This window comes from Podarcis pityusensis (genome assembly GCF_964106645.2).
Source record: "Podarcis pityusensis genome assembly, chromosome: 13".
Classification (NCBI taxonomy): domain Eukaryota; kingdom Metazoa; phylum Chordata; class Lepidosauria; order Squamata; family Lacertidae; genus Podarcis; species Podarcis pityusensis.
Window position 1 is genome coordinate 38,594,844 of NC_138038.1, and position 23,512 is coordinate 38,618,355.

The following is a 23,512-nucleotide window of genomic DNA, read 5'->3' on the forward strand; positions in this document are numbered from 1 at the left end:
TGGGGGCAGCAAAGCAAGAGCATACTGAGCAACACCAGTTCTGTCCACAGTGTGGTGCAAGTGTTTGGTTTCAATATGGAATCCTGGGTTCAAATCCTTGCTTGGTGAACTTGAGCTTTACAGTTTTTTCCAGTTTAACTTAACTCACATAGTGCAAGGCTAAAACTCGACAGCTGCTCTGAACTCCTTGATGCATAAAAATGTAAGCAGGGCTGCAGTTTTGCTAGGTGGGAAGAAATGGAACTGGGAGAGTTGACCTGAAGTAGCAGTTTATCTAAAGAGTCATTTGAGTGGCCTAGGGGAAAAACTCTTCCTCCCCTCAGGTTCTGTTCTCCCATGTATGGGACCACTCCCTCCACTCCCTCCCCCAAATGCCACCAGAGGGCTACCTAAGGACCACCATGCCCTGAAGGAAGGAGATGCCTTGCTTTCGAAAAGTTTTCTTCCCTGTGGCTCTCTCTTTATTGCTTTATGATATAGTTTTAATTTATATTGTTTTTTTCAAAGAAAATATGTGATGTTTGCCTGAAAAGCAGTACACACAGGTTCTGCGATCTACACGCTTGCTATCCCAAAATTCACTTATCAGCACATAAAGGACATTCACTTATCCAAACAGTCAACTTCCTTACTTCCTTGTTTGTTTCTGCTTTGCTGGTTGGCAGTAGCCTTTTTCGGGCAGACACCATGGAGGGAGGGAGGGAAGGAGCAAGATCAGACATATTGGAGAGCAAGTACAATTTATCCTGAAGGGGAAAGCTCCTATCTGAAGCTCAGGGGTCTGCACATTACCTTGGTCTGCTTCTTCTCGGTGGCATATACAATGGAGGTGCAGCAGACTTCGGCAATCTTGCGGCCCTGCCCATAAAACGACCAGCAGCAGATTTCATCCCCAAGAACATCTTTGATGAAGAGTACTCGGCCATTGAACCGCAGAGCCAGCTTGTCAAACAGTTCGATATTCTTCAGCAAGTTGTCATCGGAGTTACTGGAGGGGAGGGAAAGGAAGAAATGGTGGTGTGATCTCTCTTAAGACACCTCTATTAGCCAGGAGGTGGGAGTCAAGAATGGGCGACATGGGAGTCAAGAAACAATACCAAGTTACGCCCAATTCCAGCAGTTGGGTGTGTGTGTTGCATCTTACCTTGTATATGAATACTTGTTATTACTTCGGTTATGCAGCAATTTCACCACAGGCTAAGAAAGGAGGAAAAGAAGGATAAATATGGTGGAAACTATCTTTTTAACCTGCATAAGAGAAACTGTCACCTTTGCCATTGGCCGAGCTACAGTGATTTCATGAAATGTTCATATATGTTCTAACTTCTGGTATGTGTGTGTTCACATCAGACCCATTTTATGCTGTGTCAACAATGTGGAAGGTGCTAAAATATTTCCATGTGTTAAACTGTGTCACATGGCAAGTCTTCATGACTTGAATGGGTCATGAGACTGGAGTTCCAACGTACATCTTATAGTAGGCAGTGCTTGATTTTAGCTAGAAGGCTAAGAAGCTTTGCAACTTAGGACTTCACTAATGGGGGCAGATGCCATCTGCACTCATGAGTATCACCTCATGGCCCTAAACAAGCAAGAAGACATCTGAGTCAAGCAGTCTAAAATGGCGCAAATCTACATGATCTTCTTGGACTTGAGCCTTATGTGACTTCACAGCCTCTTTACCTTGGAACAGCTTGAGATGATCTGCTGCTCCTCCTTGGGAGAGGTCACCATGGGGATATGGCAGAGGGGGTCATAGGCCTCACTCTTTTGCTAGGCAGAAAAAGATACATACACATATATTACAACCTTATTAGAAGCCCTAGAACATGCCACATATTACGAACATACCACACTTATGTACTGCCTTTTTACCAGTGCACTCATGGAAGTTTATAAATTAAAACAAATGACATACAGTTTATTTAACACATGTAACAAAATAAGGGTGGAAGGATGGGGAGGAAGAAGAAAAATATGCAGATTGGGGAATCAGTTTTTAGATAATGTTGCATGATGGTTACAACCACCAGATGGAACAATCACTGCGGGAGACAGTTCTGAGAGGGAGAGGCCAAGTAGCAGGTCGTCCAAATCAGGCTAAGGCAAGTGGGCCTTGCTAACTCACCTCTTCGTCTCCCCAGTTCCTTCAAACTGCTTGAGGCTCAGAGGAGTCTGCCTGCCTCCTAACTGCTCAGCAGGTGACCAGCTCACCTGCAGGGCAAGCTGACAGTCCTCAACCAAGCCTTGGATCAAGTAGTACCGGGCCTCAGATAGCACTTCCTCCAGCTCCCGCTGGGATTCAGGGAGAGACACAGAGCCATCGCGCAAGTAGTTCAGGATGGTTCCAAAATGGCGCCCACTTCGGTCAATCAAGATCCAGCCTGGAAAGGAAGAACAGAATTTTAGTCTCTGAACAAAAGGTCTTTGGGGGGCAGAAGCAGAGACCAGGAGAGAAGGATCTCTTGCGCATAAAATTAAAAGTTCTGGAGAACACTTTAAAACATTTAGAGGGAAATCCAAACATTGCTGTCTTTGTATATAATTTTGCTAATGAAGCTACAATATTTTATGTTATTTTCTATTTAATTTGTATACCGCCCTATACCCGCTAGTTTCAGGGCAGTTCACAGGATAAAATCATGATATAGAAACACAGAATACATAATCAAAATAAAAGCAGTAGCAACCCAATAACCCCACCTACACATTTTAAAGGGACACTGAATGTCAGTCAACCAAAGGCCTGGTTAAAAAGCAACGTTTCTGCCTGGCACCTAAAGGTATATAATGAAGGCAACAGGCGAACCTCCCTGGGGACAGGATTTCACAAATGGGGAGCCACTGCAGAAAAGGCCTGCTCTCGTGTTGCCACCCTGCAGACCTCTCATGGAGGAGGCACACAAAGAAGGGCCTCAAAGGATGCTCTCCGGGTCTGGGTAGGTTCATATGGAAGGAGGTGGTCCTCAAGGTATTTAGGATAGGTCCTTGAGGAAATTTAGGATATTTTATCTCACAAACAAAATGTAACACATCCTTGATACCAAGTTATCAAAAAATTGTCTTTGATTAGAAAGCTGCTCATATCTTTAAAAAATATTAACCTGAATTCCCCCCGGGGTTCACTGTTCATCCTATCAGAAGCAGGTGTAAGGTAGTTCTGACAATTTCTTTGCGTCTGCAAAGAAGCCATACAGAATGACAGATTTCTGTCACCTCCAAAGTGCCACACTTATTCGTAACTAGTTCCTATTACATAATTTATATTCTTGATTGAATTTTCATGCTATTTTAAAAAATCACTTTGATTGATCTAATGCTTTGCACTTTTCCTATAGATTTCTTTTGTAATATGCAGTAGTGCTGTTCATGGCTTTGGGGGCTTTTGGTCCAAAAAGTATTAAAACTTATTTATTTTACTATACCATATAATCTCAGCTGAGCAGGAAACCTGGATTGGGAGAAGGGTTGAGTGGGGAAACAGACTGTGTGATGCCAGGACACTTACCTTCACTATCTGTGAGCACCTCCATCCTGCCACTGAACATAGCCTTCAGCATGGTGTCTTGCTTGGTGAGGGTTTGCACTGTGGTGTAATGCAGTGACCCTCCCACGTTCAGCTTGACATACTTGCTGCTAGGGTTAAGGGGTTTGAGATCAAAGGTTACACCGGCTACCCCTCCGCTGCCATCCCGTCGCTGCTGGATTGGGACTAGCGGGGCACAATTCTCCAGGGGTGGGACCTGGTCTGCCGTGGCCTCAGCTGACATAACCACCTGCAGAAACAGAAATTGAGCTGGGAGGCCTTCCCAAACCACATTACCTGCAAAGGAGCTTGGATTAGATGGAGTAGGGCAGAGTTTTCCAAACTGTGTGTCGCAACACGTTTGTGTGTCACCTGCAGTGTGTACGAATGTCGCACAAATGCTCCCCTGCACTCCTCTTGGGGCTGGAATGGGTTGATTTAACCTCCAATTTGCTAGTAAAACTGAATTACTGTGTCATGAAATGATGCATGTCCAAAAAATGTGTCACCAACTTGAAAAGTTTGGAAAGCTCTGGAGTAGGGCCTATGGAGACTCTTGTCTCAACCCCCCACCCCTTGCACACACTTCTAACTTTCATAGCAGAGTGCAGCCTCCATCGATCAGATACTCAGCAGATGTTTTGGACTACAACTTATATATGGGGCATCCGCTCCTTGGACTAGTGGGACTAGCCTAGTTTATGTTTACTGTGTTTTTATATATGCTGCAAGCTACCCAGAGTGGCTGGGGAAACTCAGCCAGATGAGCAAAGTTTAAACAATAAAATTATTATTATTATTATTAGTGCAACAACCCTGTAAGGCTGACCAGTATTGTTATCCCCACACTACTGGTTGCAAGGTATATGCAGGGACTCACAGAACTTAGAATCATAGAGTCTGAAAGGGCCATGAGGGTCATCTAGTCCAACCCCCTGCAACACAGGAATCTAACTGTTCCCTATGAAAAATGTCACTGCAGGCCACTGACCCACATCAATAGCCCCATTAGCTGAGGCTAATGGGAGTGGTAGCCCAGAACATATGGAGGGTGCCAGGTTGGCGACGGGTGCTCTCTGCACAATATTGTAAAATGTTTACGACAGTTTCAGACCCACCTGTCTCACTGCTGTTTGAGACATACCGCTCCCCACACCACCACCACACACTATCTTCCCATCTCACTCTTACCAGTTCCTTGTCAACTCTCTGGTAAGAAACTAGATCATTTGTGGCTTCATTACAGTTGAGGCTCAGTTGGTGGAAATTAAGGGATGAGGCTTCTTTGTCCGTACCCCTCTCTTACAGCATTTCGCCATAGAGCAAAAACCTTCCTGTTTAGGCAGGCACTTACTTTATCAGATGAATAAGTATTTAATGCTTGTTTTGTTATTTTTTGGGGGGTTGCGGTTGGGGTTGGGGAGATTTATTTTATTTAGTGGTAGTTCTAGTTGTTAGCCACCCTAAACGGTGCATGGGCATTAGAAGGGCAGGGTGCTGGTTTGTAAATGAATATATAAACCAAACCAGCTCCGTGTCCTGTGAGTCACGTCAGCAGGAAACAACAGGAGAGTGTCCCGTGTTTTGCACTCCTCTTTTTGCCCCTCGGGCTCTTATTTCCTCCTGCTGCCCGCCCCACCCCAGCCACCCTCCCTCAGCCCCTCGGCACTGATTTGCCGGCGATCTTCCTGCCAGCCCACCCGCAACCTGTCTTCCCATTTATTGCTGCCTGGGCTGCTTCCATTTTGCTGTTCTGCGGGGCCTTCAGGGCCTGAGCAGACGAAGCCAATGAAGAGGTGCTGGACGGGCCTCTTCCCAAGCCTGGCTCGTCTCCGTTTGGGCCTTTTCCCCTCAGTCCCGGGAGGCCTGCAACCCCCGGCCCTTCCGCCGCCCCCAGCCACTCACCTCCCAAGGGAGAGCGGGGTGGGCTCAGCCCAGGCGCCTCCCCTTCAGCCCCGCCCGGACTCAGGGCCCAACGGCCGGCCAAGACGCCTAAGCCCGGGAGCAAGGGGGCGCAGGGACAGCGACTGCGCATGCACTTCGGAGCCCTCGCTCGCTCTCTGGTCGCTTCGCCTGGCAGTTAGCCTCTACATCCGGGTACCCGCTCGCATTGAGCAAGACAACAGAGGCCGGGAAAGTGCTTCCCTCCCAGGGGCGGAGGAGCAGAAGTGCGCCTGCGCCAGAAGGCGAGCCGTTGATGCTGAATGCTCGAGGAAGCAAGGAGGGACGGCGCTGAGCGTGCGCGTGCGCATTACAAGCAACCGTGAGCCGCACTGAGCGTTTGGTTTACGCAGAAAGGGGGCCCGCGCGACTCGGTAGACGCACCGTGCTGTCTTTTGCGCAGGCGCACTACTGGGGAAAAAAAAAATCCGTTAACTAGCGCGCGCAGCAGCTGGAGCATGCGCCGTTCTTCCAGCCGGGGCAGCTAAAGCGCCTTATATCGGCTTGCTTGTGCCGGTAGCGTCGCAGGGGCTGAAGGCAGGCACTCTTTAGCTGAGATTCCTGCATTGCAGGGGTTGGACTAGATGACCCTCAGTTCCCTTCCAGCTCCATGATTCTACACGCCCCTCCAGCAGTTCCCATGGCTTTGTCCAGCTTCACATCTTTCCCTCTTGAAGGGGTATGTTCCTTAGGTAAAGGGTAAAGGGACCCCTGACCATTAGGTCCGGTCGTGGCCGACTCTGGGGTTGCGGCGCTCATCTCGCTTTATTGGCCGAGGGAGCCGGCGTACAGCTTCCGGGTCATGTGGCCAGCATGACTAAGCCACTTCTGCCGAACCAGAGCAGCGCACGGAAATGCTGTTTACCTTCCCACTGGAGCGGTACCTATTTATCTACTTGCACTTTGACGTGCTTTTGAACTGCTAGGTTGGCAGGAGCAGGGACCGAGCAACGGGAGCTCACCCCGTCGCGGGGATTCGAACCACCGACCTTCTGATCGGCAAGTCCTAGGCTCTGTGGTTTAACCCATAGCGCCACCCGCGTCCCTTAAAATGTTCCTTAAAATATTCATAAACTGCACTTTCGGAACGTGAGTGTGTGTAAGCGAAGACAGAGGCTTCAGCAATGCAAATAGAAAAGCTTCAATAGCATATCCATAAACTTGACTGGTAAAACAAAATGGAAGTTCCTAAGGCCCTTCCAAACACCTCCCACCAGTCTTCTGTTGGCAGGGAGTTCCACAGGGCAGCGTTGGCTCACACTAAAGGCTCAGTGCCCTGGTGAAGGCCAAGCCCAGGGGCATGGGCAACTGCCACATGGTATGCTGCCATCTTTGGCGATCACTTGTAGCCAGGTAAGATTGACTTCCATGAACACAGTCTTGACAGTGAGGCCGTAAGTGACCATGAGGCCGATTCTGGATCCACCCATCCTTCCACAGTGGGGACGTTTCCAGGTGGGAGTTGACCACAGTGAGGGTTTGCCAAACATGCTGCCATATGCAGGACAATAAACAGCATCCTGCCCCACAACTCTTAATGAGGCTCTGGCCTATTTTGTTTGCAGTTGTTGCCCTGTTCAAGACGAAGCAAGAAGTATTCATATGGTAAATATAAACACCCCAGATTGATCAGACCCCTTGGCAGGGGTGCCATTGAGACGCCCAGTGTGTGTTTATGTGTGGGGGAGGTGCCAGAAAGGGTATTTTGACTCCTGTGAAATAAAGCCTAGTTTCGCCCCTGCCCTTGGGCATTTGGGGCTTTTCTAGGCTTCAGCAGTCAGGTAAGGTTTTATAAATGCTTTGTGCTTAGAATCTTTCTCTCTTAAGGCTTCAATTTTCAAAGCCAAGTAATATTTTTGTGCCTCTCCCTATTGCTGCTGTTGATCTTTTCTGATTTAAAAAAAAACATTTTTCATTGTTTTTAAACAAATACAATTACCCAGCAACAGATGGGTAGCCGTGTTGGTCTGCCATAGTCGAAATAAAAAAATTCCTTCCTGTAGCACCTTAAAGACCAACTAAGTTAGTTCTTGGTATAAGCTTTCGTGTGCATGCACACTTCTTCAGATACTTCTTCAGATTACCCAGCAGTACAGCTTATCCCGCAGTACAGCTAATGGTGTTTGTTCTAGCCATTGTCTCTAGACATACACTTACACATTCAATATTCAAACATATTAATGTAACTTCTCCACTGAGACAACTGAGCAGTTGGTGTAAGGAGATATTGATTTTGATCATTAACATGATATTTTCTTATCTTTTGTCACTCATCATTTAAAACACTTGTTCTCATCAACTTCGGGTCACATGTATTTGCTCTGAAACGAACTCAAGAGGAAGAACCTTTGGGGTCAAAGCCATAATTGTGTTGAGAGCATTCTGCATGAAACTGAGTGGCCAAATAGATTTATTGAGATACTAAAGAAATTGCTCAAGGCTCTTGTAAACCCAGATGCCCACAGGGGAGAGTGCCAGGGAAGCAAATCCTGCAGTGAGCCTCTGCAGGAGGAAGGCTTTCTTCTTTCAGTTGGCGTGAGGATCAATTAAGGCACTCCTGGCAAAGACAAAGCAGAAATGCATAGTCACAGTTGCTTATTGCATCTCTGCCTCTGTCAGTGCTCTGCATTTGCCTCCCAGTGAGCTAGGATGTTGCAAACAGTACCTCATGCAAAAACACGATGGGCTGGGCTGGGCTGAGCATCCCACCCCCCTAGAAGTAAACGGTTAGGGCTGGGTCTGTCCCCTTAATTCAGCTCTGGGAAGATAAACCCTCATCCAACAGATGCTTGAGAATCACTGGCTTAAAAAAAAAAAGGTTTAAAGTCATCACACCAGTTTTAAGACCAGAACTTCTGACCACTTAAAGTGGAACAAGAATCTTAATCTGTGTTAACCACTACACTGTGGAATTCCCACCTGACAGGTGTGTCTAGCACCTTTACAGCTTTCAACAGATGCTAAAGACAAACCTCTCCCCTGGCCCTTGGCACCTTAGATATGTGTTTTTAGGACCCCACCCCTGCCAGATTTGAAGTTATATTATGAAGCATCCTGCCTCTGCTGGTTGTGGGAATGGATCTTGTTAAAAAACACAGATTTATTAGATCAGGAGGGTCTAATCATACCACGCGTATTTGTGGTATGATAAAACAAAAGTACATAAAGGACTCCTGAACCATTTGATAAGAAAATCAATCTATGAGGGATAGGTACAAGAATCTACAGTCATACCTTGGGTTGCGAATGCTGCGGGTTGCGCATTTTGAGCTCTGAGCCCGGCCTTGGCTGGGGAGGGCGGGGTATAAATAATAATTATTATTATTATTATTATTATTATTATTATTATTGGGTAATGGACTGCGCCAAACCTGGAAGTACCAGAACGGGTTACTTCTGGGTTTCAGCGCATGCACAGAAGCACCGAATCACGTCACGTGTGTGCACAGACGCGACGCTGTGGGTTGCGAACATGCCTCCCGCATGGATCACATTCGCAACCCGAGGTATGACTGTATTAGAACGAAGAACACCATGGTGGCTCTCTCCATTAGAAGCAATTTCAGTTAAAAAAGTAAATATGAGAGGCAACCTATTAAGATTTGTTAAAAGAGACGTGAGACCAATTAAAATTGGAAAAAATTGAGAATATTAGAGAACGGTTAATGGATTGGTTACAGTATCACCAATTAAATGTTTTTAAAGGTGACAAAAAGAAAGGTTTTGATACAATGAGATCGAGGTTTGAAACAGATCTGTTCGAAAATAATGTGAAAGTGCTATCAAAAATGTACAAATTACTTTTAGAATGGCATACAAAAGACAAAGAAGTTAAGACAGTGGTGCTACATTGGGCTAGAGACTTTGGATATAATATCCAACTTTCATCCTGGGAAGTTATGGAAAGAGGAAATAAAATTTACTGCATGCTGTTCATTGAAAGAAAATTATATGAAAATGATGTATCATTGGTATCTAACACCGAGTAAAATTGCTAAAATGTACAAAACAAGTTCTAAACTGTGTTGGAAATGTAAAGAAAAATAGGGCACTTTTTGTGGTGGACATGAACATTGGTAAAGGCTTTCTGGGAAATGATATATAATGAGTTAAAGAAAATGTTTAAGAATACATTTGTTAAAAAACCAGAAGCCTTCTTATTAGGCATTGTAGGTGAAGAGTTTCCAAGATAAGATAAAAGATTTTTATGTTTGCAACAAGAATGCTACTAGCCCAGAGATGGAAGGAAGAAGTACCAACAAAAGAAGACTGGGACATGAAATTGATGCAGTATGAAGAAATGGCGAAACTGACTGGGAAGATCCGAAACCAGGAAGATCGAGTATTTTCTAAAGACTGGAGTAAGTTTGTAAACAGTTAAAATCTTTGGCAGGGATGTGAAGACATTTGTAATGTGGAATTGTTTTAATGGTAATTCTAGTTATATAATAGATAGATAAGGGTAAAAGATGTAGTAAATTTAATCTTAAAGATGGAACCCATGGAGGCAGGTCTAAGGAAAGAACTCTGCATTTTAATGTTTGGAAATTATTTAAAAATAAAATAAACTGCTTTTAATACAGACATTTAATTGTTGGGAGCCTGATAGCGAAGAGTGGGTAATACATTTAAATAGCAATCCTAAGTATCTCCAACACTATTTCCTTTTTATCCATCCTAATATATTTCCCCGCACGTGAGGTTTCCTCCTCACTTTGATTTTGGCATCTTTTATGCACTGATTTCATACAAAAGAAGGTATTTCTTCATATAAGGAGTTTCCCTGGGGATTTGTTCCCAGAGGATAGTGAAAGCAGTCAACATGGATGGTTTTAAATGGAATTAAGGGAATGGTTTTAAATGGACATGGAATGGTTTTAAATTGACAAATTCATGGATGATAAGGCTACCAATGACTACTAGCCACAAGGGCTATCTACTACTTCCAGTGTCAAAAGGAAGCATGCCTCTGACTATTTTTAGCTGGGAATCAAGGTGCAGACAGTTGCTGTTGCAGGTATCTCATGGCCCCTGAATGCCCACTGCAAGAAGAGGATACTACACTTGATGGGCTTTTGTTACAATCCAGCAGGGCTCTTCTTTCTTTTTGTAACCAAAAGTAGGAAGTTGGTGGTGGCAATATAAAATAACCATTTGAGATGTACAAGTTTTCTGTACTACTTTTATATGCTTAACATATTTAAATGCACCAAAGCTAAAATAGAATAAAAACCCAAGTCATTTTTAATAAAAATCAATGTAGGGACAAGATGCTTTCCAGAACCAATCCAGTTACTGAAGATTTCCAATGTTGGTCAGGATATTTACCTAGGAAAGTGGGTAGGGGAGAGAGAAGAGCAAGAATTTTAATTCCTCTGTTATTTGTAACATTAGCACCTTTTGAATCCAGTGCATACTAGATTACAATGCATACATTTAAGCTTTACAAAGAATTATCACAACCTGTATCTCGGCCTTGCGTTTTAAATACTCCCTTGGACACCACAGGCCAGCTTTCACCTGCCTGGTACCTATTTTGGACAGCTGGAGGGCGTGAGGTAGGCAAAAAGCTGCCACAGGCAATAAGAAATTCCATTCAGACTAGCAAGCTGGCTGGTGGGGAAGGTAGGGACCCACTAATCTCTATGTTGGCTGCAGACGAATGAGCTTTCTTTCTTTTGTGGCCAGTATAATAATGTAGGTAGGCTGATATGAGGGATGGAATGATATGAACGGGGTGAAGCAAATCATCCCCCACCAGCCTACATGATTTCTATGTTGGCTCTTGAGAGAAGGAGGGAAATGAAGCAGGAAAACAGAAAGACTGATCCCACACCTGCCAGTCTACCAAGCTCAAAAGAGACAGGACTTTTTTTACTTGTTTACCAAGGGACAGATAGAAAAAGTTCTGGATAGCAACTTCTGTTGCTGCACATTAAGCTAGTAGGCAGCTGTGCCCCTTGCATTTCATGACAAACTTACACTTCTCTTTACACTTTCCCCTCTCTACCTATTCATCTGCCATCCAAGGATAACACTCCATTCATCTAATGTGATGGACTCTACTCCAGATAAGCTTATAGCCACAGTGACGGAACTGAATTAAATACACACCGTCAGAAAAGAAGCTACTTGTTTTGCGGAGATGCCTTCGACTTTCCCAAGGTCCTCTACCTGAGAAAAGGAAGAAGGAGAAATGTGTAGGTTACACAAAGTTGCAAAGTCATGGAGATACTTAATTATTAAATTTGTATACCACCACTCATCCATAGATCTCAGGTCCACAGCAAAAAAAAAATATTCTGAGGGAATAGCAATACCACAGTAGTAGAGCATTTTGCTTTACTCAGCACTTGGCATTTCCAGTCTCTGTCAACAATTGGCCACAGTATCCAAATGAAACCTCCACATTCAAAGGTAATATTTATTATATATTTCATAAAATTTATACACCACTTGATTTTTAAAAAATTGCAACCTCAAAGTGGTTTACAAAAAGATAAAACAAGAAAATGGAGAAATATTCAGAACCCTACTGTAAAGCATACAAAAGTTAAAATACTAAAACAGCTTAACATTACCTCAACTTCCCAAGCATCTGGGTAAGCTTGCCTAAACAAGAATGTTTTTAGCAAGCGCCAAAGAATACAGTGAAGGCGCTTCTTGATCTCAGAAGGCAGGGAGTTCCAAAGTGCAGGTGCTGCCACATTAAACCATTGGGTTCTTACAAATGCAGAACAGACATTATGTGGCAGCTTAGTTCTGCCAATTGAACCGGTTGAGTAGAAATATGTGGGGCAAGATGATCTTGTAGGTAAACTGGTCCCAAGTTGTTAAGGGCCTTTATATACTAATAGTAGCACCTTGAACTTGGCCCGGTAGGAAATCGGCAAAGAGTGCAAATCTCCAAGCACAGGTTTTACCCACTGATAAGGCCTCACTCCTGTCAGCAATCACACTGCAGCATTCTGCAGAGGGCCTTCTCGGTAGTGGTGTCCGCCTTGTGGAACGCCCTCCCATCAGATGTCAAGGAAATAAACAACTCCCTGACTTTTAGAGAACATATGAAGGCAGCCCTGTTTAGGGAAGTTTTTAATGTTTGGTGTCTTATCATGTTTTTAATATACTATTGTGAACCTCCCAGAGTGGTTGGGGAAACCCAGCCAGATGGGTGGGGTACAAATTATTATTATTATTATTATTATTATTATTCTCCCAATTCTAACTGCTGGGGGGGAAATATTGCTTTTGTGCCATGCTGGTGGGCTTCCCAGAAGCTTCTGGCTTGCTACAAAAACGTTAAGACTAGATGGACCTTTATTTCAACCCATTTCTTACAAGAATAGGGTGCTGCTTCCTTCCCCTCCCAGATTTGAGAATGAGCCAGTATTCCAAACTCCAAGGCTCCCTGCTAAGCTAAAGGCTGAAGCAGGAGTCCTCCAAGACTTAATGCTCTGCCCACTAGACTTCAACGCTTTGAACTTGAGCCAGGTCTAAACGTGTTAAAGCCTTGCATGGCCTCCCTCCTACCTGAGGATTAATGTCCTCTGCACAGTAGCTTCACCTGCACATGCCTCAAACGATGGAAGAGCAGCTTTGCCCTCAGAGCCCACTTACTTTTTCAAAGGACCCGTGCTCTCCTCTCCAGGCCACAATGCGATTAGCCTTCTTCTTGCCAATCTGGTGCAGGGCCATGAGATCCTTCACAGAACCTGTGTTCAGGATGGCCAGGATGTTCTCCTTGGTGCGGGCCATCAGTTCAGGTTGAAGCACCATCTCCCACTCAGAGGGAACCTTGTTTTCAGAGCCAGGGGCCGAATCCTGGATATAGCATGCAACATAAGAAGTGGTGTGGTGTCACACCCATCTGTTTCCTAACTGGCCTTCATCTCACTCTCATCTCATTCTTTCACTGAATCCACCAATCACAAGCATACCCTGGCTTCTCCTCAGATCGTATAAATCTTTCGCCTTTTACTTCTCAGGGGTTCTTCAATGAGATATCAGGTGTGCAGAATAAAGTTCTCCAGAAGATAAGAAAGACAACTACCACTGCTGAGTTTACCTTCTCTTGTTTCACAGGCCTGTGTCAGGGTTTTTGGAATCTGCTGAGAGCCATGTCCCTGAAGCAGGCCCACTGGAAACTGCCGGAGCCACCTTATTTATAGTATTTATAACCCTGCCTTTAGCTGAACGCACACTCAGAGAGGCTTACAAAAATCACTACTCTCAGGCTGATGATCTACACGAGGGGTAGGCAACTTAAGGCCCATGGGCCGGAAGCAGCCCACGAGCCTGCTCGTGAACCGAGCTGCTTGCTCAGCGAGTCCTCGTGTGCTGCGCTAAACCAGCGCAGTGCGGCAACTCTCTTCCGTGGCTCTGGAAAACGCTTCTGCGCATGCCCAGACACTGGAAATCACTTCTGCACAGGTGCGATTTTTGGCGTCTGGGCATGCTCAGAAGCAATTTCTGGCACCGCGGACATACGCAGACGTGATTTCCGGCATCACGCTGCGCCGGTCCGACCCTTGGAGAATCTCCGCGGGAGGGATCTGGCCCATGCCCAGTAAGCCTTGCCGACCTGTGGTCTAGACAAGAGGTTGGCAACCTAAGGCCCATGGGCCTCCTGGAACCAGCCCATTGGCTTTCCGTGGATCAGCCTTGGGATTCCTTGGTTTTTGGTTTCTTTCGCGATGCAGGCACCATTCCCCCCCATGACATTTCCCCCCTCTTCCCTCACCGTGGCGGAACCTCCTCCCTCCTGGTGCAGCAAATTGCCGGCCAATCGCCTGCTAAGGTTTGAGGCCCTGGCCAATGGGCAAGCAGCGGCTGCACGTGGCCAAGAGGAGGAAGGGGGCTGGGCTGAGCTGGCCAAGCGCATTTCCAGCAGCCCCTCATCGGAGCAAGCTGTTTACTGCTGCCACTCGTGCTGCCGCCTCTGCCTGTGCCGCCGCTCTGTCAAGCGCGGCTCCTGTGCCTGCCCTTGCGAGCGGCAGGGGCTGTCGGCAGTGGTGGTGGAGGAACGAGCAGCTCGAAAGTAACCCTTCTGGGCTGCTCGTTCCTCCTCCGCCGCTGCTGCCGCCAGCTGCTGCATCTCGGCAGCACCCTAGGTAGGTAGGGGGACAGGAGGGGCTGGGGGGAGAGGGAAGCCCCCTCTGCCGTGTGTGCATGAGTGCGCGCACACATGCACTCTGGCCTACCAGGTTTGTGGTACGGTGAACTGGCCCACCCTCCAAAAATCTTGCCGACCCCTGGTCTAGACCATCCTCCAGGATCCTCTGTAACATGTGTTCTGCTGCATGCTTGGCAACATGGAAAGTTTGAAAAGCACCAATTCAGTCCATGCCCCAAGTTCAGTCTCCAGTGAGGCAGCTGGACAGGGTGAGCTCTGGGCCTAACAGCTGAGAGAGAGACTGCTGATCTGAGGCAGTGAGTCCAGAACTTTGATCTGGCTCCCTCAAGACACTTGCAAAGCTACTTTCTTTCTGCTCTTGGAATAAACCATTTCAGGCTGCTTCCCACCAACCTTACCCGTAAGAATTTAAATTGCTTAAAACAGGGAAGGGGAGGAAAAGCATGTGGTCAGCAGGAACAGCCCTGATTTTTCTGATCTGGCTACTGCTACCTGCTCCACTTCCAGATTTGATCCAGAAACATGGTGTGTGGGTGAGGGCAGATGTGTATCCTTCTGGGTAAGGCTTGATCTTTGCCGCACTGCTAAGACTGAGGCAGTCTGAACATAAACCAACAACAGGCAATAGTTAAGGGAATCTGTTCTTTGTTCTAGGGCAGAAGATCTACAGGGGAAGCCTGCCCAGGCGGAATCCATATATAACTTTATTAAACCATGTTTGTAAACTGCCTCAAAAACCTAGGTGGTATATACACCTGTTAACCATCACCAGCCCCAAGTTCAACAAACCCCCTTACGCACCTTCTTCTTTCGACCTCCCTTCTTTTGCTTTACAATGATGATGCTATCTTCGTTCTCAGAGTTCTCCAGGTGCTGCACTGGAGAGGTAAGGAAGGAGAGCTGTGATGTCATAGGAGGGAGGAGCATGAGAAGGGAGTCCTGCTTTCCAGACCCAGCGCCATTTTACCTTGCTGGAAGGGCAATACCACTGCTGTTCCTTGGCGTTTGGCAGGCACCCATGAACCACGTCCATGCTCTTTGTCCTGCAGAACCTTGGTTTCCATTTCCAGCTGCTTCTTCTTAAGCCTCTGTAGGAAGAGGAAGAACATAATAAGCAGATTCAGATGGAGGGAACAGGGTGTGCGTTCGGTGGCCTCCAGGAATGCGTGGGGCTGCCATCAGGTTCCCAGCCCAACAAGGATCGTATTGCCAACTGTATAAACTGCCAGGGTCATAATGAAGCAGTTCTCAGTGCAAGATGGACACAGCTCAATTTATATAAGAATCCCCTCCTACAGGACTTACTTAGTGCTACATCTCTTTCTTCCTTCAAAACTGGCCTTTACATTGGAGCCACTGGCTTAACCAGAGTTGCCCAGGCAAAGGCTTCACTGGCACCCCAGGCAGGGCCTCCTGAGTTTAAAACAACAACAGCAACAACAATAGCCCTCCTAGGAAAAAAACCCAAGAAGCAAAATGTGCAGGTAAGTCTGACTTGAACCAGCTTGGCTGCTCCTGTCCGTCATTGTTTGTAGCCAATGAATGAAGTTGGAGCTGTGATTGATAAGCGAGATGTTTGGACACCAGGCAAAAGGAATCCCTGGAGTCCTAAAAAAAAGAGCTGCTGTTCTTTCACTTTCCTTTTAGTGCACTTTTCCTGCCCCTTTCATATTTTTCAATCCTTGGATCCACCCATTAACAGCTTTATTTACTGCCTGCCACTCACTTCAGAAGCCTTTTTTTTTTAAAAAAGTGTGTTGCTGTAAGGGAAGAAACATAGTAACCACACATAGAAATTTAAAAACTTGATCAACAAATGAAACACTGCAGACCTCGCAATAAACAAGGCATTGTGTTTGTTTATGGGAGGTAGCCCATTGCAGTCTTTGAGGGATCATGATGGGACATAGAGGAAGAGCAAACCCTTCATCGTTCAGCCCAGACACTGAGATCCAGCGCCGAGGGCCTTCTGGCAGTTCCCTCATTGCAAGAAGTGAGGTTACAGGGAACCAGACAGAGGGCCTTCTCGGTAGTGGCACCCGCCCTGTGGAACTTCAGATGTGAAGGAAATAAGCAGCTATCCTATCTTTAAAAGACATCTGAAGGCAGCCCTGTTCAGGGAAGTTTTTAATATTTAATGCTGTACTGTTTTTAACACTTGATTGGGAGCCGCCCAGAGTGGCTGGGGAAACTCAGCCAGATGGGTGGGGTATAAATAAATTATTATTATTATTATTATTATTATTATTATTATTATTATTATTCACCTGCAGCTCACGCCGAGTCTCCTCCAGCAGCCTCCGGAATTCCAGCCGCTCGCTGCGTGGGGTGTTGAGGAGGGGCAACGCACAACTCTCTGCCCCAGCCTGCTGTGTTTCCAAGGCCTCCAAGTGCAGCAGCTTTTCAGCCAAGGCCGGCTCAAGATTCTCCATCGGCAGCAAGGAACTGGTGGGGAAAGAGACCAGAAAGTAGGGCCTACCTTTTCTAACAAGCCAGAGAGAGCTGCTCAACGCTTTAAGGGTGGAGTGACCATCCTCAGGAGAGAATTTGACTGCACCACAGAAGCACTGCTTGCCCCTTCACCAAAGCCTATAAAATGTTTGGTGTCTCACCTGAATGGCTTCTCTTCAACCAAGCTGGGCTGTTCCTCCTCTGGACAAGGTCTCTTGGCTTCAGGGCCTGCATCACTGGAAGATGGGCATGGTCTTTTCGATGCTTCTGTGTGGGGAGGATTTTTTAAAATTTATTTGATGTGTTTATTGAACCTTGGAGCCTGCTCCACCTGGACTGTCCTCCTTCACTACCACTGGGCCACCTACCACCAACTGGGCTGCAGAAAGGATCCTGTTTTGTTTGGATAGTCTTCGTTGTAATTTTATTACAAAGTTACTGGTAAAGTGCCTTGGAATGATTTGTATCCTCAGTGGTGGGATATCAACAAAGAACAAATTGTGACAAATATCCCGGCCTTATCAAAAGCATTTCAAGTCACCTTACAAACCATCAGCTTACAAGCTACATATCAGAATAACTTAATTGATATTAAAATGTTTTTCAAAAAATATCCTGGGGGGGGGGGGGGAGAGCAACAATCACAAAACAGAAGTAAAAACACAACGTAAGCGTAAACGTATCCACCCTATAAAAGCAGCTTAAGATAAAAGACAGCAAGGGCAAAAATGTTTTTACTTGATACCTAAAACATGGACCTAGGGAAGGTGTTCCAAAATCTGGGTGCCACCACTGAAGAGGCCCAAACCATTGACACCACTCACATAATCTCAGTAGCCACAGGAATCCAAAGCAGACCCTCCTCCCCAGACGACTGCAAGGCACAGACTGGTTCTGACAGGAGTCAGCTGGTCATTGATGAAAAGGACAGACCATGAATGGTTCTAGTGTATATGTATCTGAACCATGATAAAGAAATGTGGGGCAGTGAATCTGTATACTACACCCCACTCTGCTCCTGGGCAGCCCAAGAATCCTGCCCTTCCTTTCTCCTCCCAAAAACTTGTTTTGCCCCACTTCTGCTAAATACTGTTGTTTTCAGGCCAGCTCCCTTCCTCACCAACATCCAGCAGAGTTTCTTGCGTGAAGGGTTTGTTCACCACTTGCTTGGATTTGGCAGCAAAGTTGAGGCTTGTGAGCGTTTCAAAGTAGTACTTCCTCTCAGGGGCGATATTTGCAATGATCAGGCTGTGAGCACTACCACCCAAAGAATCCTTTAAGGAAAGAGAAATATGCTCAGTAAAATAAAACACAGCTCTTCCCAAATCCACAGCCCCACCAATGAACCCAGGCACTCCAACTACCTGCAGCAGGCGAGTGAGTTTGCTGTCTCTGTAGGGTACGCGAGGCAGCCCCTTGTTGAGGGCATCCACCACCTTGCTAAGCACAAAGAGTGACGTGTTGATGGCCCCGCTCTCCTTCAGGCGCACCCCTCTGTTGCCTGTCCGCCGGTTGTCCTCCGAGCCGGCTAAGTCAATAAGGCAAAGCTTGGCAGCCCGCTGGGCATATGGCGGCCAGCCCCGGGTCTGGCTCACGTACACCAGCAGGACAGCGTGACTGCGGCTCGAGCGATTATTCAGCTGTGTGGATGCCACTGTACGGTTGCTGCTGGCAGGCAAGAAATGTTTCTCAAAGTCTGAGAAGCTGGTTATCTCTCTCTCTGTCAGACCAGGCACTAGAATGTGGTGGTTTTGATCCTCCCGGATTGGCAAGTCACGGAGGGAGGGCTCTAGAAGGTCCAAGACCTGGGGAACAAGCAGACTAGTGTTGGTCCAGGTGGCACCTCAAACCCCACCTCACTTAAATCCCCTGGCTTCTCAGAAGCACATGGAGAACAACCTAAGTTTACTTGGACAGATTATGTGGTTTGATCAAGTAGAATGCAAATCCAACCTTCTGCAAACACTGAATAAGTTCTCTAGTTCACCTCTTGCCCTCCTCTGTAAGAGACCTCCTTTCTCCTGGGCACTTCTGGCTCATCACCTTTAGTCTCCATTTAACTTCCATGCCATGCTCTGTTCACTCCTCCAAATTTCCCCCTCCTCCTCCCTGTCCTTTCTCCACTTGCATTCAAATTCTCCTCCTTCCCAGGCTCCAGTCTGTCTGCTTCCCCCAAGGATAAAGAACCTAAGGCCCTCCAGAGCTTGTAGGACTCCAACTCCCCTCAGCATGCCCAGTGGTCAGGGAAGATGGAAGCTACAGTCCGGCAATATTTGGAGGGCCAAAGGTTCCCCACCCCTGCCTTACTCCATCTGTCTTCCCTGCCCTTCTACTGCTCTTTCCTTTTTTCTCTCCCCCTTTGCAGCCATTTCGGCTTGCTTTTGAAGCAGCTGCCCAGTCTCTTTCCCCATTCCCATCAGCAATGCCTCAGTTCTTCACCAATCTTCAAGCAGGGCCAGAGTACCCATGTGACAGCATCAGCAGGCACTGAGACGGGACCCTCTCCAGATCAGACTAGCAGCAAATGACACACTGATCACCTAAATACCAGCTGGGAACAGGATGGAGTTCTGGTCACATTAACGAACTTCCCAGGGCTCAAAACACTGCCAGTCTTCAATACAACAAAAAAGGAGGCCAGAGTGTGTGCAAATCTGTTGCCAGTATCACTTGCTGTAGTCTAATTAGGTCATGCTCTCCCCAATACATCTGGCTCCTCAGCCCCATCTTGTTCTAAGCTGCTTTCTTCCCCAAAGATCCCACCATTCTTATATACTAGGCTGTTTTCCCCTCTTACGCATTTTGTCCAGCACCCGTTACCTTCTCTTGGTAGATTTCCAGGTATGACATAGAGACCGAGTACTTCCGCTGATCCCCCGAAGCATCCCTTGTCATCTGCAAGAGATTCTGAACTGCTCTTGGAATCACCCCCGGCTGCTCCGGACTCCCCAACATGGTGTACGTCTTCCCTGCCATTTTATGGAGGGGAAACAAAAGAGATATGGAGAGAGGAAAAACCACGCGTCCTCCCTCTACCCAATTCCAAGCCCTAGCCCACCTGCCGACCCCCAGCAACTCTAGGTTGGGTTCATCCCTTTGTGCACTGTTTTAGAGTTACCTGCTCCAGTAGGCCCATACGCCAAGATGCTGGCATTCTGCCCTTCCAACAGATGGTGCAAGATAGGCTGAACTGACCCCATGTAGACATCATACTGCGTGGCCGTTGCACTGTAATAAGCGTCAAATCTGGTGGGAATAGAGAAGTGGGATTGAGGCCTGCTGGCTTCTCCAAAAGTTCAGCAATTTCTACAGCAGGGATAAGTAACAGGAGGCTTTGCAGAAGGAGTGGCAGATGTCCCTTAGGAGCTTTTTTCCCTAGCATACCCCCATTCATGTTGTACAGACTATTATCAACCTAAGAACGGCCCTGCTGGATCAGGGCAATGACACAGCATCCTGTTCTCACAGTGGCCAACCAGATGCCTGTTGGAAACCAGAGTGCTATTTAGGGCTGTGCAATAAATTGCTACACTGTCCAAAGCCAGTTTTGAAATGACATCAGTTGTTTCAACCAAGCAATATATCGCGAGGGAAATGTGAATGAAAGGTAGGGACTGACAGCTTCTCGGTGAAATAAGTAAAAAAACCCTGCTCCTTTTCCCCTATGGGGTACCCAAGAGCCCATATAGAGTCCTTTTGTAAGTTCTCTATCAGTAGGAGAAAATAACAGAGACCAACCAGAGAATATTGAGAAGCAAAGCAACTAGTAAGCCTGATCTTTATTAACTGTTGCAACAGGCTGCTCCCCCACATGCAGGAGAGAGGAGGACCTCGAACAATGGTGCGCAAGGCCTTATATATCCATTTTGAAATTCCCTGCCCTGGAGCTCCAGACCACCCCACCATACATCATACATACATCACAGAAGGGGTGTAGCCCAATACCACCCCCCAGATACATCATACCTACATCACAGAAAAGGCGATCTGCAACAGAAATTTCAATGTTGTTTTTCCTGTCTGCCAGGTTATCTGATAATGTCTTATCTGATTGCCTTTTCTGGTAGTCTGGCCATTCCTTTGAGATGATGGAAATTACTTAATTCCTGAGACAATGGGAAGGTTTTTTTTCATTTCCTCCCTCCTTGCAGAGAAACATTTGGTCAGTTTGGGAGTTAAAATGGTTTCAGGACTGTCTTCCTGTGCTGCTTCAGACATGTGGTTTATATATTTATGTATGTCCCTCCCCCTCTTTCTTTTTTCCTTTCTCCTCCTGTGATGAGACTGCATTTTAATGTTTTAATGTTGTATTTAACCTAGTTTTTTAAGTTGTATTCCAATCAAGTTGTTTTTATTATTGGTTGTTAGCCGCCCTGAGGGAGGGCGGGATATAAATAAAATTTATTACTATTATTATTATTATTATTACGTGTTTGCTTGGTACATTTATGAACATTTATTATATATCTAAGACCTAAAAATTCTTATAGCATCAGGATGGGATGGGGGATTCAACTGAACCAATACTTTCCCCAGCAGGAAGACAGGCACCATCTCTCCCTCCTTTGTTCATTTGCAGAGCCTGCTAACAGTCCAGTAGCAACCCGTCATGCCTACACAATCAAAGAACAGCAGTGGCAAAACAGGCAGAAGCAGTCACTTTAAGCCAGTGGTTTCCCTTACCTATCCCGTCAGTTGCAAGGAGACAGACAAATGACAGCGAGGGGCCTCTAGAGGAAGGCCTCTGTTGCTTCTCATACTGGAAGAGAAGGGCTGCTATTCCTCCAGACTCTGCTCAGTTCCAACTAATGCCCCTGTTAAAAACCATATACAGGGGTACCATAGGGCCACAACCTACACGAAGCCTGGTTCTTCCCAACTCACTTGTATTTCATTGTCTCCATATTATTTCTCACGTTCAGGATCTCCAGGGAGCAGGAGTCCACGCCACGTACACAAGGGGCTTCCTTTCCCTCTCCTGTTCCCACGCTTGGCCGCAATCGCACACAAACCCGAACTCGAGCCGGTGCATTGCTGGGGGTTCGCTGGGCTTCATAACGGCTTAATCGCTGACAAGATTTCATTGATATCTATGAAGAGAAAAAGTGCAGGGTGAGATACAAGTACCAGAAGAAGCACCAAACTCCGCACCAGCTCATCTGTGAACTGAGATAATTATTGAAGGTCCCCTTTGGGGTGGTTCTAGTTATAAAATTTTAGGATGCACACACACTCCACAGTAAACCAATCCTTTGTCCTTCAGATTTTAAGAACTATTCCCGAGAAAATCACACATTATTTTAGCACACAAAACAATCCCAAAAAACCATCTTGGCTCCCCTAATGTCTCTAAATATTTCCTCTATTTCCTTGTAAGTCCTTTCACTTACAAATCCTACAAATCCTGTCTTAAGGGCATATTTGTGCAGGAAAGGGTGGCCTGTGACCTGGATTCTAGAACTAAAGCATTTACCATCTCAAAAGAATGGACAGACTGCCCAGGTACAGTGGTACCTCAGGTTAAGTACTTAATTCGTTCCGGAGGTCCGTACTTAACCTGAAGCTGTTCTTAACCTGAAGCACCACTTTAGCTAATGGGGCCTCCCGATGCTGCTGCCGCACGATTTCTGTTCTCATCCTGAAGCAAAGTTCTTAACCTGAAGCACTATTTCTGGGTTAGCGGAGTCTGTAACCTAAAGTGTATGTAACCCGAGGTACCACTGTAATGCAATCAGTAAAACATTATCAGGGATCCTGGCCACTCTGTCAAATTTCTGTGGTAGAAGTATGCTGAGTATGTTTAGCCTGGAAAAGAGGAGACTGAGAGGAGATAGGATAGCCATCTTCAAATATCTCAAGGGCTGTCCCATGGAAGAGGGAACAAGCTCGTTCTCTCCTGCTTTGGAGGGCAGGACTCGAACCAGTGGCTTCAAGTTACAAGAAAGGAGGTTCCGACTAAACCCCAGGAAGAACTTTCCGACAGTAAGAGCTCTTCGACAGTGGAAAGGTCTCCCTCGGGAGCTGGTGGATTCTCCTTCCCGTGGAGATTTTTAAGCCATCTGCCATGGATGCTTTAGCTGAGATCCCTGCATTGCAGGGGGATGGACTAGATGACCGCCGGGGTCCCTTCCAACCCTTCAGATTCTATGCACAAAGGCTCTCGCGGTGACCAGCCGCGTGACCACAACGGGAAGCCCCAAAGCAGGCCGCGGACACAGCGGCGACCCCGCTCCGCCCGCTCGCCACAACCGGCAACTGAGGCGCAGCCGGGGGGCCACTTACCCCTCTCCCGCCTTCCCAGGCGGGTCCTTCACTCGCTCCCAAAAGCGCCTCAGAGCAGCTCCCGGACTTCGTTTGTATTTGGCGCTAAGCCCGCCCCAGGAAGGAGAAAGCGGCCAATCGGAGAGAGGGAAGGACCCAGCCGTTGGTCACTGCGCCTGCGCGTGGAACAAGTTCCGCCG

At 46.7% G+C, this 23,512-nt stretch overlaps 2 protein-coding genes and 1 long non-coding RNA gene across 6 annotated transcripts in view; 1 reads left to right on the top strand and 2 right to left on the bottom strand.

The window, feature by feature from the left end:
• KCTD13 (potassium channel tetramerization domain containing 13) overlaps nucleotides 1–23,512 on the bottom strand; it is a 34,756-nt gene that overhangs the window by 2,121 nt on the left and 9,123 nt on the right. The window contains exons 1-6 of one of the 2 annotated variants that reach the window (XM_080977926.1): nucleotides 5,432–5,687; nucleotides 3,509–3,776; nucleotides 2,215–2,384; nucleotides 1,684–1,773; nucleotides 1,145–1,197; nucleotides 793–988 (exon numbers count right to left, since the gene is read on the bottom strand). In XM_080977926.1, the coding sequence (XP_080834052.1) occupies nucleotides 793–988; nucleotides 1,145–1,197; nucleotides 1,684–1,773; nucleotides 2,215–2,384; nucleotides 3,509–3,770 (771 nt within the window). In that variant the 5' untranslated portion in view covers nucleotides 3,771–3,776; nucleotides 5,432–5,687. Of the gene's footprint in view, nucleotides 1–792; nucleotides 989–1,144; nucleotides 1,198–1,683; nucleotides 1,774–2,214; nucleotides 2,385–3,508; nucleotides 3,777–5,431; nucleotides 5,688–23,512 lie in introns of those variants that run through there. The other variant, XM_080977927.1, reaches the window with a different exon arrangement.
• Nucleotides 5,851–9,959, top strand: LOC308461216. 3 transcript variants are annotated; one of them, XR_013978831.1, is made up of 3 exons: nucleotides 5,851–6,146; nucleotides 7,033–7,248; nucleotides 9,689–9,959. It is a non-coding gene; the product is annotated as an uncharacterized lncRNA (long non-coding RNA). The 3 variants fall into 3 exon arrangements; XR_013978832.1 differs by having other exon boundaries at nucleotides 7,033–7,072; XR_013978833.1 differs by lacking the exon at nucleotides 5,851–6,146 and having other exon boundaries at nucleotides 6,158–7,248.
• Nucleotides 10,689–23,489, bottom strand: KIF22 (kinesin family member 22). The gene is made up of 13 exons (XM_080977898.1): nucleotides 23,334–23,489; nucleotides 21,936–22,141; nucleotides 20,170–20,297; nucleotides 19,872–20,020; nucleotides 18,416–18,856; nucleotides 18,172–18,325; nucleotides 17,213–17,318; nucleotides 16,868–17,045; nucleotides 15,568–15,688; nucleotides 15,402–15,478; nucleotides 13,085–13,288; nucleotides 11,582–11,641; nucleotides 10,689–10,795 (listed from the first exon to the last, which is right to left on the bottom strand). Exons 2-13 carry the CDS (start codon nucleotides 22,133–22,135, stop codon nucleotides 10,760–10,762), a joined length of 1,854 nt encoding a protein of 617 aa, XP_080834024.1. The 5' UTR covers nucleotides 22,136–22,141; nucleotides 23,334–23,489; the 3' UTR covers nucleotides 10,689–10,759.

Excerpts from the sequence above, each read along its gene's own strand:
- KIF22 (XM_080977898.1), bottom strand. The coding sequence starts at position 22,135 with ATGAAATCTTGTCAGCGATTAAGCCGTTATGAAGCCCAGCGAACCCCC. Across the intron at positions 18,326-18,415 it reads AACTCACTCGCCTGCTGCAG|GATTCTTTGGGTGGTAGTGC; the intron begins GTAGTTGGAGTG and ends CTTTCCTTAAAG. Across the intron at positions 17,319-18,171 it reads AGAAACTCTGCTGGATGTTG|AAGCATCGAAAAGACCATGC; the intron begins GTGAGGAAGGGA and ends CTCCCCACACAG.